This window comes from Lepidothrix coronata, unplaced genomic scaffold (genome assembly GCF_001604755.1).
Source record: "Lepidothrix coronata isolate B3197 unplaced genomic scaffold, Lepidothrix_coronata-1.0 Scaffold78, whole genome shotgun sequence".
NCBI lineage: Eukaryota > Metazoa > Chordata > Aves > Passeriformes > Pipridae > Lepidothrix > Lepidothrix coronata.
Window position 1 is genome coordinate 1,484,931 of NW_016690258.1, and position 12,725 is coordinate 1,497,655.

Consider the following 12,725-nt stretch of genomic DNA (forward strand, 5'->3'; position numbering starts at 1 on the left):
TCTCAGGCTGCCAAGTTTCATGGTGCTGGGTGTGCTCATAGGAAACTGGGAAGAGGCAAATGCTTTCTCTGAACCCTGACAGCTCCCTGGATATATGGGCACAGAGGGAATTAATGGCAGAGATGAGCATCATTTGTTGTGCATTAGAAGCAAGGCAAACAACTGAATTTAGAGAATGGATGTGCTAAGGCAGTATCAGATCTGCCTCCTTGGCTGTACAGGTGCTAGGAACATGTGCTGGCAATTGCTTGTGTTACCAGCTCTGCTTCTTAGTGAGGCCACTTAGTGCTTCTGGGCTGATTTAGATCATCCTCACGGCTGTTTGTAATTGCACTGTTCTTAGGAATATTTGGGATTAAATTTTTTGTGTTGCAGGTTGTCTTGAGCTGTTTGATTTTTCTCCCCCCACCTGCCACAGTTTTTTTTTTTTCCTTTGTTTTTGTTGTTTTGTTGCAACTCAGTACTTTCTGTTGTTTTGCCAGCATTAATATTTTCCCCACACACTTGCCACGTATTAGTTCACTCTCAGCATCCACTGCTGGACTCCTTTCCACTGCCATGACTGGATCTTCTGCTACTGCATCCAGTTTCAGCCCTTCCCAGACTTTTTATGGAGACTTGCAGTTTATAATTTGGCCTCACTTCCCATCCCCTGAGTACAACAGCTTCCTCTGTGCTGCCTGAGGGCTCATCCCTCTGCAGGTAATTCAGAGGCTCTGTGCAGCCCTTCTCCTGTCCAGTAACTTCAGGTTTGCCAACCACATTGGGCAGGGCTAACACAAGGGCTGCTTGGGCACATTGGGCAGGGCTGCTTCTTGTTTCAGCGTGGCTGGAGCAGCGCAGGATTTGGCTTTGCTCCGTGTCCCTGCATTGCCACCTACCTGCATGTTGGGGAGGCTGTGGGGGGTTGGGGTCTGTTCCTCAAAGGATTACAAAGTAAAACCCAGTCTACCAAGAACACACAACCTGCTCCCCCTTTCCCCAAGGGCACCCGCAGGGCTGAGTGTGAGGGTTTGTTCATGGAATCAGAAGCAGTGGTTCCTTGACTCTGAGGTCACGGCTGGTACAAATGTCAAGCCCAGGTCCCAGAGCACTGGATCACAGGAGCATTTCAATGAGAATGGCTTTCCAATCTGGACAAAACTAAGGGCTTTTGCCATCACTGAGGAATGTTCTGGATGTCTTGGGCCGGAAAATACTCCGTTCGATTCAGCTCAAGGGAAAACCCAATATGGGAAGTGTCACCTTAGATAAAACCTGTTCTGAACAACCCAAAGCAAAATTCTGCAGTGGAGAGCATGAAGTTCTCTGAATTGCCTGGAGCCCTACAATTCGTTCCCCTGCCCGTCTGGGACGTTCTCATGCACGTATGGTCACTGTTAATTTGTCTTGGATTGTTCTAATTAACGCCGATGAACTGTTCAGCCAAGAAGACTGCAGAGCTCTGCGGCTGCAGAGAGGGCTGGAGGAACAGCTCCTGGTTTCTTTTTCTGTTCTGTCCTCCCTTGTGGACAGGCACCGTTTCTGTCCATGACCAATAGGAGCCCATTTTCTGTTTCATAATAGGAAAATACTAATGTCAGGACTCCCTCTGTACCCAGAGCTTTCTCCTTGAAGATTGCTCCTCTTTGCCTTCCTGATTGCTGCTGCTCAGCTGGAGGTACTGCGCGTCTTCCAAGCACATGACTTTGTTATGCTGTTACTTACCAAAGGGGGAAAAAAGAATATGAGAGAATATTGCTTTGTGTGGAGTGTCCCTTGCCTTAACCCTTTCTGTGCTGACATGGGGGTGTTTTTATCTAGAGGATGTTTTTCTATTGGCAGTACACGCTTTTTGATCTGAGGCTCAGAGTATGATGGAGCTCTGAAGTGAAGAACATCTAGAAATTGTATCCTGAGCTGCATGGAGAGCAGTGTGACCAGCAGGCTGAGGGAGGTGATTCTCCCCCTCACCTCTGCTGAGACCCCACCTGGAGTGCTGTGTCCAGGTCTGGGTCCCTCAACATAAGAAGGATATGGACCTGTTGGAGCAGATCCAGAGGAGGGCAACAAAGATGCTGTGAGAGCTGGAACATCTCTCCTGTGGAGACAGGCTGAGAGTTAGGGTTGTTCAGCCTGGAGAAGACTCGAGGGAGACCTCAGAGCCCCATCTGGTACCTTAAAGGGGCTCTAAAAGAGATGGAGAGGGACTTTGGGCAAGGGCCTGGAGGACAAGGGGTAATGGCTTCAAACTGAAAGAGGGGAGGTTTAGATTGGATATTAGGAAGAAATTAATCACTGTGAGGGTGGTGAGCCCTGGCACAGGCTGCCCAGAGAAATTGTGGATGCCCCATCCCTGGAAGTGTCCATGACTAGGTTGGATGGGACTTGGAGCAACCTGGTCTAGTGGAAGGTGTCACTTCCCATGACAGAGTGACTGGAACAAGATGGTTTTTAAGGTCCCTTCCAACCCAAACCATTTTATGATTCTATGAAATCATTTCTGCTGAAGTCTTGGGATGCCTTTTGAATGTTCTTTCTTACTAAAGCGTCTTCTTTAGAGCCACCATGCTCACGTACCAATCACCTACACTAAGACAGGAGTTGCCAAATTGATGTGAATTATTTGGTTTGGGGACCAGAATTATTTGGTGAAGCCCTTGGAATCAGGTTGACTGGAAATTTAATGATTGGAGTTGTCTTTCCTTGAAGACTGGCAGGTCTGGACCCTGTGAGAGCAGAGCCCTGGGGAGGGCACTGGAGCCATGCTCCACATGTCTCTTAGGGGCTGAGGAGTCGGCTGAGGGGCACAGATGTCTGGCTCTGAGCGTCTCTGCTCTTGGCTCATGGGCCGTGTTCTCACAAGTCAGTAACCAGCAACACTCACAGAAATGCTGTTTTCTCCAGAAACTCCAGAAATGAGCAGATCTGAGCCTTTTGTTGCTGCCCCACTGACAGATGGTGTGGGTTACTGTCCTGGCAGCTGGGGCAGGTGACCTGAGTCCCTTTGGGGAAAAAACCAGTTGCCTGGAGTAGAGCTAGGATGGAGCAATGGTGTATGTGGACACAAGGCTGCCAGGAGAGGCTGCTGTCAGGAATTTTCTAGTGGCATGGAAGAAGGGAGGAGCTTGGGCAGAACAGGGACTGCAGTGAGAGCTTCAGGAGGCAAAGTTGAAGCCTGAAGATTAACCAGGTAGGTCTGGAAGGGCTGTGCACAGCCAAAAGACCAACCCTTTGCTGAGTCTCTGAGCATACTCCTATGGCTTCAGCCTCAGAAACCACTCTGTTTAACCACAGAAAGGCTCTGTATGTGTCTGTCTCTCTGTGTCTGCTCCAGCTCTTGAATTCATCATCACCAGCTGCATTCAGCAAGTGGAGTCACTGCCTGCTCCAGCTTATTATAAGGTCTAGAGAAGGAAAAGGGCGGGGAGTAAGGAGTTTCCCGACATACTAGAGGGTCTCAGTGTGTTCTTGAGCTGTGTGATGTGGTGCTGTGTGGATCCTGGGCACCTGCCTTGCCTGTACCTTTGTTTTTGCTGGCTCTGCCAAGTGAAATAGTTGTGGTGGTATCAGCCTGGTGGGTGTCTCTGGTCAAGCCTCTCCTTAGTCCATGGTGAAATGATGTGGGTTCTGAGGCACATGTTTGTCATGTGGAAGCTGGTTGTTCACTGTTTGTGTCTGGGTGCTGCTCTGAGTCCCAGGGCAGATCTGGGCAGGGACAGGCAAATGTGCCCTGAGAAATGGTTTCTGCAGCCCCTGGTCTCTTCCTTGGTTGACGTGGCCAGGTCTGCAACAAACCAGCAGTTACAGACAGAGTCTGTAATGAAGCTCCAGCAAAGAGGGGGTTTTGTCCCGTGGGAAAGCATGATGCAGCTTCTAAGGATCACACAAGGGTAGGTGCCAGACATGCTTAGCATGGAATTTGCAGTTAGGCGTGGAGTCAGCTACCTCCTTGGGAAGGTTCAGCTCTCCTTGGAGGGTTTTCTGCTCCCATATGTCTTCATGCCTGGAGTTGAAGGCATTTGCGCGTAGCCTGAGGATACAGAGAGAATCAGAAGCCTATTTGCTTTCTGATTTTTTTTTCATGTACCTTACTTAAAAAAAGATAAGGCATGAAGGATTTTTTTCCCCTAATCTCGATGATTGCAATAAGCTCTTCCCTTTGACCCTGTGTTGGTTGCACCTGGGTTTGTGGATAGGTGGAGTTAACAAGTTACAAAATGATCTGAGGAGGTGACTGAGGGGTTGGTTGTGAAGTCTTATGGTGGGACTGATTCCTTCTTGTTGAGGCGGTGCTGATGCTGATTCCCTTGGGCATTGTCTCCTTGTGTGATGTGACTTGGAAAGGCAAGCCTGTGGGTCACTGCTGCTGCTTTGGGTGACAACATTCAAATCCAGGTAATTGCATCTGGCCTTCAGGATAATCCTGGTATAGATTTGTGCCTCTCCCTGCTGCAGCCTGGCCAAGTTCTGGACTGGTTGTAGAAATCCTCATTTCCTGAGGGTGCCAAATTACTGTGGCTTGCTTAGAGACATGGTTTTTATCCTACTTTGTGTGATCCCCTTACTTTGGTTCCTGGTGCCTGGGGCTGCCCTGCCTGCACCAGCGCTGCCAGGTCTGCACGGAGCCAGCCCTGGGGGCAGGTGGGAAGTGTGGCTTGCACTTGCCAAGTTCAGCAAGTGGCTTTGGGGAGGCGGTCAGTGGGATTTAGGGATGTGTTTGGGTGAGGGAGAGCACAGCAGGAGGCATTGTGGCTCTGCCTGTGCTGCAGGACTGGCTCAGCAGAGGCAGGGGGTGGGCAGTGCTGTGGGCAGCTCAGCTTTTGAGTGAGAGGGTGGGATGCTCATCGCTTCAAGCATGAAGGCAGGCGGCTCTAAAGCCAGTGGTGTGGGCAGCAGGTCAAATGCATTTCTTTTTTTCTGGTGGCAAAGCTTTTCTCCCCTTGCTCCCCTCATTTCCAAAGCTTATATTGTTACTTAATCCACATTGCGAGAATTCTCTTTCAGAGGATCAGCTTTTCTGTGGGAAGACTGCTGTATTTCTCTCTAATATTGACTGTCTTTCTTTCTCTTGCTTCCCTTCTTAGATCTACGATGACAACAAAAACCTGTTTGAAGTCAAGGAGAACGTGCCCAGGAAGTTGGTGGAGAAGGTTGCAGGGGACATTGAGAGTCTCTTGGCCAAGAAAGTCCGTGCTTTAAAGGTAAGGAGATGGGCCTGTGTGCCGATCCTTTGATGGAGATGCTTGGTTTAAAGAAGAGGGTTGATGCTGGTGCAACGTTATGATCTCAGCTTCAAAGTGATTTCTGTGGTTGTGTGGCCTTTTCTGGCAACTGCATCCTGCAGCTGGGCAGATTCACATGGAGTATGTGAGGCAAGGATGTATCATGTGAGGATCTACTATAAGTGTCTTCTTGCTTTTTATCTCCTCCCACCATCATGCTAACACCTGAAGGTGCTGCCACAAGAATACAAGTGACAGCAAAGCCTGGCAGCAGATTTGACCAGTCCTTTAACTGGGAGTGTACTGGAACCAGAGGTACTGTGGTGTACCATGAGCAATAGCTCAGGGAAGTGTTTCAGACAAGAGGGGCCTTTCCTGCTTAGGAGAGGATGCACTGAAGTGTTTGTGCCGGTGTCTGGTACTCGAATCCTGTGACTGACTACACGTGTGGGTTGCCCCCATGGGTGTCTGCATACATTTCCAATCTATTGTCCTATTTTGTAACGTTCCTTTTAAAATGAACTCACTTTATCTGTATTGGAGCAAGGTGACCTGATCGTGGTGCTGGCTCAGTAAAACCTGGCAGTGGCTGTAACGAGGCAGCAGCAGGGCCGTGCTCTGGTACAGCACTCTCTGCTACTGGGGAAGAGACAAGTAATTGCCTTCTTGGAGAGATGGAGAACCCTCTCCTTTGCAGAGGGGTATGGGTACTTCACCTCCAGGAGCTGTGTCCTCTCAAAAACATGAGTGGCATGAAATTGTGCAATGGGCACCTGGCAGGGTGGCCAACTGGATACAGATTGTAGCTTGATTCACTGAAAGGGCATCTGCAGGGTGATGGGAAAGGGGAAGGCTTGGAGCAGGTAGTGTAGCTGTTGTGTCTATGTAGGGACTATAGCCAAAAAGACTCGGCCATCCTTCAGTCTGATAGGCAGGAATGGGAGCACAGAAAAAAGTGCTGTGGTGAGGGAAGGGGTGTTGCAGTAACTGAGGTGTAACTAAGGCTGTGAGAGTTTGGAAGTGACCTGTCTCAAAGACTGGGTAAGAAATAGCTCAGAGAAGGGATTTGGGTGAAAAAGATTGTTGTTTGCTCAATTCTTGACTTTGGGAAGTAAAGAATAATCCTACTTGGGATTCATACTAAGTGTTTTAGCTTGAATGGAAGGAGCTGAAGTGGGACTAAATAGGTGGACACTGCCAGCACTGTATTTGGGATTGTGGAAGTGAAAACCAGGGAGATGAGGTTTTTTTCTTAACGTGAGCTTACATCCTTCTGTTCATATAGTTTGTGTGCATGCATGAGAATTTATCATATTAAACAATCCAGAGATGTGCAGCACCTATAGATGCTGGAGGAAGACACGGGGGACAGAAGTTAGTTGCAAACTTGATACACACCTGGACAACACGTGGCTCCCGTGGGATGAGCAGGGTAATAACCCTGAGTTACACATCAAGACTGTGCTGGGTGGTTCCACTGTGACATTTGAATTTCAGCTCATCAGTCACTGTGTTTTTCCTTGCCCTTTGCTCTGAGTCACACAGCATTACAGAGAGTTTGTGCATCTTCTGGTGCTGGATCAAGGGTTGAACTGTGTCCTTGGTACAAATGACCTTGTTTATCTTCCGATTTGCTTTCCTATTTTTGGGATTTGGGGCAGGACAGGCTGGTGCACTGTGAAGGGCTTGCCTGATGCTGGACCTGACACAGGAGCGATTCTGGCAGTGCTGGTTAGATAACAGCACTTGGTGCTGTCTTACAGTGGGAACAATGATCTGTTGACCTGAATTAGTCCTTTCAAGAGGACTCCTTCAGAGAACACTCTTGGATGGAGCAGTCTTTTACATCCAGCTTGCGTGTCAATTCTTGACATTCTGGCTTGGTGGCACTGACAAGAAAATCTGCAAATAGGGAAGTTGATGGAGGAGGAGAAATTGAACCTTCTGAACTTCTACCATAAGCTAAGCTGCTTTGAAGCAGTGGGGCTCCCATAGCTCCTTCTACTCTCCAGCCTGTGTTTTCTTCTGTCTCAATCTCAACTCTCCCCTTAGTTGAATCATCTCTCCTGGAGTTATTTCCTCCCCTTCTCTCATGACTCACGAGAGTGGTGATGACTTCTTGAAACACGTTTTTCATCATCTGAGTCAGGTGGGACTCCATGTATCAGCGAGGACAGGTGAGGAGGGAGAAATGGAGCCTCTCCTTGATGTACGAATTGCCATGTCACTGGGTGCTCACTCTGCTGAAAAGATGCATCCCTGTCTCCTTTGATGCAGCAGAGGGAAGGGATATTGCCTGTGCCTTGGTGGTGCTTTGTAGGAAGGTGCTAGCAAGCCTTTGGGCACACACCATGGGTGCACAGCTCAGAGCACTGTTCTGATTAGGCGGTGATTCAGTCCAGTCATCAAAGAACCTGTTTTCCTCTAAGTGAAAATATTAATGTGTCTTTATTAAAGTTAGACTATGTGCAGAGCATTTATTAATAATACATAGTTTCTTACCTTGTGTGGTGCATTTCTAAGAAGCAGAAATCAAGCACAAGGAAATGAAACCATGGGCCATGGCACAGGTCTGGCACTTGTAGGACGTTCTGATTTCCCACATACGTTTTGGAGGAGTGCCACAGACAGAGGTGTGTGGCAGAGGGGGTAATTGCTTCCTAAGTGAAGGCATCTACAAGGGGCTGGTTATTTGGATGCTACCTCTCCCTTTTTGTTCTGGAGCATTGTATCTGATGACAGTCCCATTGTGGGACAAAAAAACTTCCTAGGAAGATCTCTTTGCAATCCCCACCTGTTCCACCTGGCACTAGAGGTCATCATCTACAGCTGAGTCCTGTGGGACTTCTACCCTGTGTCCTACACAACAGCTTCTGTTTGACATGGATTTGCATCAGCACTAACTGTCCTTTCCCTCAGCATCATCCAGTGTCCTTTCTCCATGATGATTTCATTGCTTCAAGCCTGGCCTCGCAATCTCCCTTGGACTCTGTAGTTCCAGCTGCTTTTTATTCCCAGGCTTTAACAGGAGGGGAGGTAATAGAGATGGTCTTCAATACTGAAAGTGCAGCTAGTTTCCTCACTGAGTGAACCAGGGCAAAGCCATCACCTGAAGGTCTGCAGGGGGTGGCTGCCAGCTTCAGATTCCCAAACCCAAGGGATATTTTTCTCTCTTCCCCTTTCTTTTCTCTGTGAGGTCTTCCAGAGATTCTCCAATTCACCTGTAGTAAGTTGTCTTCCTCCAAAGCCTCAGTGGCTGTGTTTGTTGAGAATGGTGAAGATAAGCCAGTTCTCCATAGAAAGGAAAAGAAGCAGCAAAGGTAAACAGTGCTGGAAGGAAACTCCCTTACCATCAAATCCGGCCCTTGCCTTCTCCATGTGCCCACAACGGCATCTCCTCTTCCCTTCCCTGTGCTGTTCCTGCTTCATACCCTGCCAGCAGACTTAGGCTGCTCTTTCCTGCCATGCCACATCCCTGGATGCCACAGCTCTGTCTGCTGGCCTTGGCAGCCCAGCCTCACTGCTATGGACACCCCAGATCTGATTCTTTTGTAACGCTGTGTGGAGGGCACGAGTGATGCCTCCAGGTCTATCCTTTCCTGAAGCTCTGCAGACTGGGGGAGAAGGGAGTTGTGGTTTGGTGGGGGAAGAGGCTGAGAGATAGAAATTTTAGATCCTAGGGTGTGTTTTAAGCTTGTTTCTACTTTTTATACAATTCTTGTGAAGGCTGCTTTTGGATGCTGACTGTTTCAACCTTCGCATATTTAACCACAGACAATTTGCTTTGCCTCCTGAGAGCAGCACATCCCACAGTTTACTGAGTGGGTTATGCCCTGATGTGAGCTATTCATACACCATGACCTGCCTAAAGATGATTGTCTGTGCTGGGGGTCTTCCCCCCTCTCTAAAAAGAGGCCTCCTGATCCATAAAGCATGGTGGGAATGCCCATGGGCTCTGGCACTGCCCCGAGGGGATACTGGTGACACGGCTGGGCTGGTACTTTTTCCAGAGAGCTGGTTTAGGTTTGGCTGTTGTACATCACTGGCAAAATCTTTTGGGATAAGGTGAAGTCTGTTTTATTTCCCATGGACCTCAGCTGTGGGCAATGTCAAATATGACCTGCAAAGTGGCGTTTTGCATATTGGAGAATTTACAATGTGCATTATGTATGTCTGTCTGTATTTTACATATGTATGTATAAGTATTTACAGGTGTATGTACATGCAGCAGGTTCGGTGCACCTTGCTGGCTCTGCTGATGAGAGCACCAACAGCATTTACCAGCAGCAGGAGAAAAGTTTGTGGTTTGGGGTTTTTTTTTATTCTGTTGTGAAATTTAACAGCACATTTTTGTTGCTGTGTAACGAGCACCTGGGGGCAAGGAGGTGCTTGCTAGCAGTGTTCAAGGGTACTGTTCCTTCAGCTAAGGTGTAGGAACTCACAGTGTATTTCACTGAAGACACTCAGACTTTCCTGTAAAAAGAGTGGGAAAACCTACACTTGGCATTGGATGTTTTGTTTTGGCAGAAAAGGGAATACAAAGGACAGGCCTGGGGATTTTCTGTGTTGTGAAGGCATCCTGCAGGGAAGTCTGGTTGGCTACAAAGCCTGGGTGAATATGACTCTAGAAGTTTGTGGTGCTCCCATCTTCCTCTACGTTGGGGAAGGTGGCTGGAAAAGCTGGAATTTGGTGCACGGTGAAGGTGTTTGATCTGGAGATGAGTAGGGCTTGGGGTTTTGTACTGCCTTCACCAAATTTTGCTATTTTGTCTCTGATTTCCACCCCTCAGTCTTGAGCTTTCCCACTTACTGGCACCTTTTCTTGCGTATTGCTTCTGATGTGATGGTGCAGTTAGTACTTGACCATGCTTAAGGACCCTCTGATGGAGGGCAAAGTGGGATTTTGGTGTCTTACCACAAAATACTTACAAAACCAGCTTCTTGGGGTGAAGCAGGTCAGCAGGGGCATCACAGGAGGCAGGAGCTGAGGCTGGTTGTGCTTTCAGTCCTGGTTGAACGCTCAGTGCGTTACTGTTCAGCTGGGACTAGTTCCAAGCTCCATTTGCGTCTGGCACGAGCATATATCAACAGTGCAGAGGGGATTTAATTGGACAGGTTTATCCCTTTAACAATTCTGATAGGCCTGAGATTTCCCTTGCAGGTATGTGGTGAAGGAAGTCTTTATCAGCTCTTCTGCTCCCTGATAGGGACAGTAAAAGGTGTCACTTGTCTGAGGAGCTGCAAAAATTGGCATGCAGCAAAGCATCTCTCAGCCCAGTTCAGAGCATCTCCCCACTCCCTCCTTTCTCAGCTGCAGAGGCACTGACCTCTGTCACGGCACAGGCTGGTAGGAAATCACCAGGAAATCTTCCCTCCTTTGCTGTTGGGGTTGTTGCTGTCCTCTGGTCTTGGTGGCAGACAGGGAAGGAGGTCAGCATGCAGCAGAAGCAGCGCTGGGGCTGTACTGGATTTCTCCTCCACTGCTGGCAGTGCAAGGTCCCACTGCCATTCCCCTGCCCTGCTGAGCTGCCTGAAGGATGTTCTTCCAGGTGCTCGTTGGCCAAGTAGTTGTTGTGTTTAACTGGAGGGGTCCCAGGACAGGAGAGGGAGACCCTCCTGAGCTGCAGTACATTGGGGGTCCAGGCTGGGTGGCAGCATGTGGTGCTGCCCCAGCCCTGGTGGGTTTTCCTGCTCTGGTGTGGTACAGCCCTGGTTTTACCTGTGTGGGGACTTCTGGGCATGTCAGAAGGCCACCAGTGGTCACACCATGGCCTGCTGGGTCCCAGACCATTGTCCAAGCTAAGGGACACATTACCTGCCTTGCCTAGGCAGCAAAATAGGATAGGAGAGAGGGAATAAACATAGTTCAGGTGAGCTCGGACACAGCCTGTGGTTTGGTGGGATGTGGGGCTTCATTGCCCCATGCCTACCTGCTCCATTTCAGACACATAGCCACACACAGGAGCTCTGGAGTTGGTGGAGGAAGGACCACAACCAACAGCAACCTTGTGCATGCTGAAGTACAAATCATTTAAAGGCGTGGTCTCTGTGCTCTCCTATGTCGTAGTGACAAATCCACCCCTCTTCCTGCTTCTTTGCTAATTGCTGGTTGGTGGCTTTTGTTTCTAATTCTATTTTTAATTCGCTCCTAATCAAATCCTGGCTGACAGTCCCCGTGCATTTGTTTGTTTATTTATTTATTTACTCATTCGTGCACGTGTGTGTCTTCTCCTGCCTCACGATTGTTCTTGCGCTGGACCTGCTCCAGTAATCCAATTTGAATCCAATCTCCCAGGTCCGGAATTCTAATTTACAGATTGCAGAGGGGAGTCGAACAATGCCCACACACCAGGATGGGGGTTGATTATCTAATCTAATCAAGGACAATCAGATGTTTGTAACAAGTTTATCAAACCTATATTGGGCCAGTTTGCCGAGCAGTGTAACCAGCTTTCTTAATAGCACTAACACGATTTAGGGCTTCCTGCACTTTCATGCAGATTATGTTGAACGTTTCCCTTTCTTCTCCCATGAGCACTTGGCAGCAGCCCAGCCCGATGGGCTTTACAACTTCCTGAGCTGCTGGGTGCACTTTGCAGCAGGGGAGGTTTATGGGGACACAGGGGCTCCTGCCGCTGCCTTCCCTGGCACTGCCACACTCTGGAGGCTGGAGGGTCCTGGCATGATCCTATTTTGGGACACACATGAAAGGTACTGCCTCAGTACCACCAGTGCCTCTGGAGTCACGGATAGGGGAGTCAAAAGCAATGGTCCTGATCTGATGAAATGTTCAGTAAGTCTCCACAGCAGATCCCAAGCCCCTTGCCTGGCTGTTGGTAAAGAATGGATGAAGAAACCTGTGTCCTCTCTTGTCCTTGGCAGACTGAGGCTGTTGTTTCTCGCTGTAAGAAGTCTGGACAGTTGCTGTTTAAAGAAAACACCTCTCTGTGGTTTTTTTGGGATGCCCTCTCAGGGCCTAGAGCAAAAAAAGGAGACAAAACCAGCTCTGTAAACAAGCTGATGTGCCTTAGTATAGCTTTCCAACCCAAAGTGGAGTTACTTTTACTGTGCAAATAAATAGTTGCCTGACTTTCCCCTTCCCAAAGACTGAAATATCCATCTAGTCCCTTACCCTGTCAGCCAGGAGGTGAACTGGTTCTCACACTCCAGATCTGTACCACTTAGCTCTGCACTTGATGCCTTTGCCCAGGGGTTTATTTTAGGCTTGTGGATTCCTCCCTGCCCCAGAGCACCCTCCCTTGGAGGGCACTGTGTGCTGCACTCCTCCCCGAGGCAGGAAGGCTGCAGGGGGGGTACTGCTGCTCCCTGCCAGTGCCTGTGTAGCATCCGAGGCCGAGGTTCTGGGCTCGGGTCACACAGCTGTGCTGGGAGTTTTAGCTGGGCTTTTAGCCCGAGCAAAGCCTGCCCTCCTGCCCCCTCTCTGAGCGCTGCCAGGCTCGTTTGCACGCACAGGGAGGAGGACTGGGAACTCCCTGGAATGGGAGCTAACCTTTTATTTGA

At 49.0% G+C, this 12,725-nt stretch overlaps 1 protein-coding gene across 5 annotated transcripts in view; it reads left to right on the forward strand.

Annotated features, from left to right (window-relative positions):
- CACNA2D2 (calcium voltage-gated channel auxiliary subunit alpha2delta 2) overlaps nt 1-12,725 on the forward strand; it is a 240,941-nt gene that overhangs the window by 106,419 nt on the left and 121,797 nt on the right. For all 5 annotated transcript variants that reach the window (XM_017819924.1, XM_017819926.1, XM_017819925.1 and 2 more), the window contains one exon: nt 5,067-5,183. In XM_017819924.1, coding sequence (XP_017675413.1) covers nt 5,067-5,183 — 117 coding nt within the window. The remainder of the gene's footprint in view (nt 1-5,066; nt 5,184-12,725) is intronic.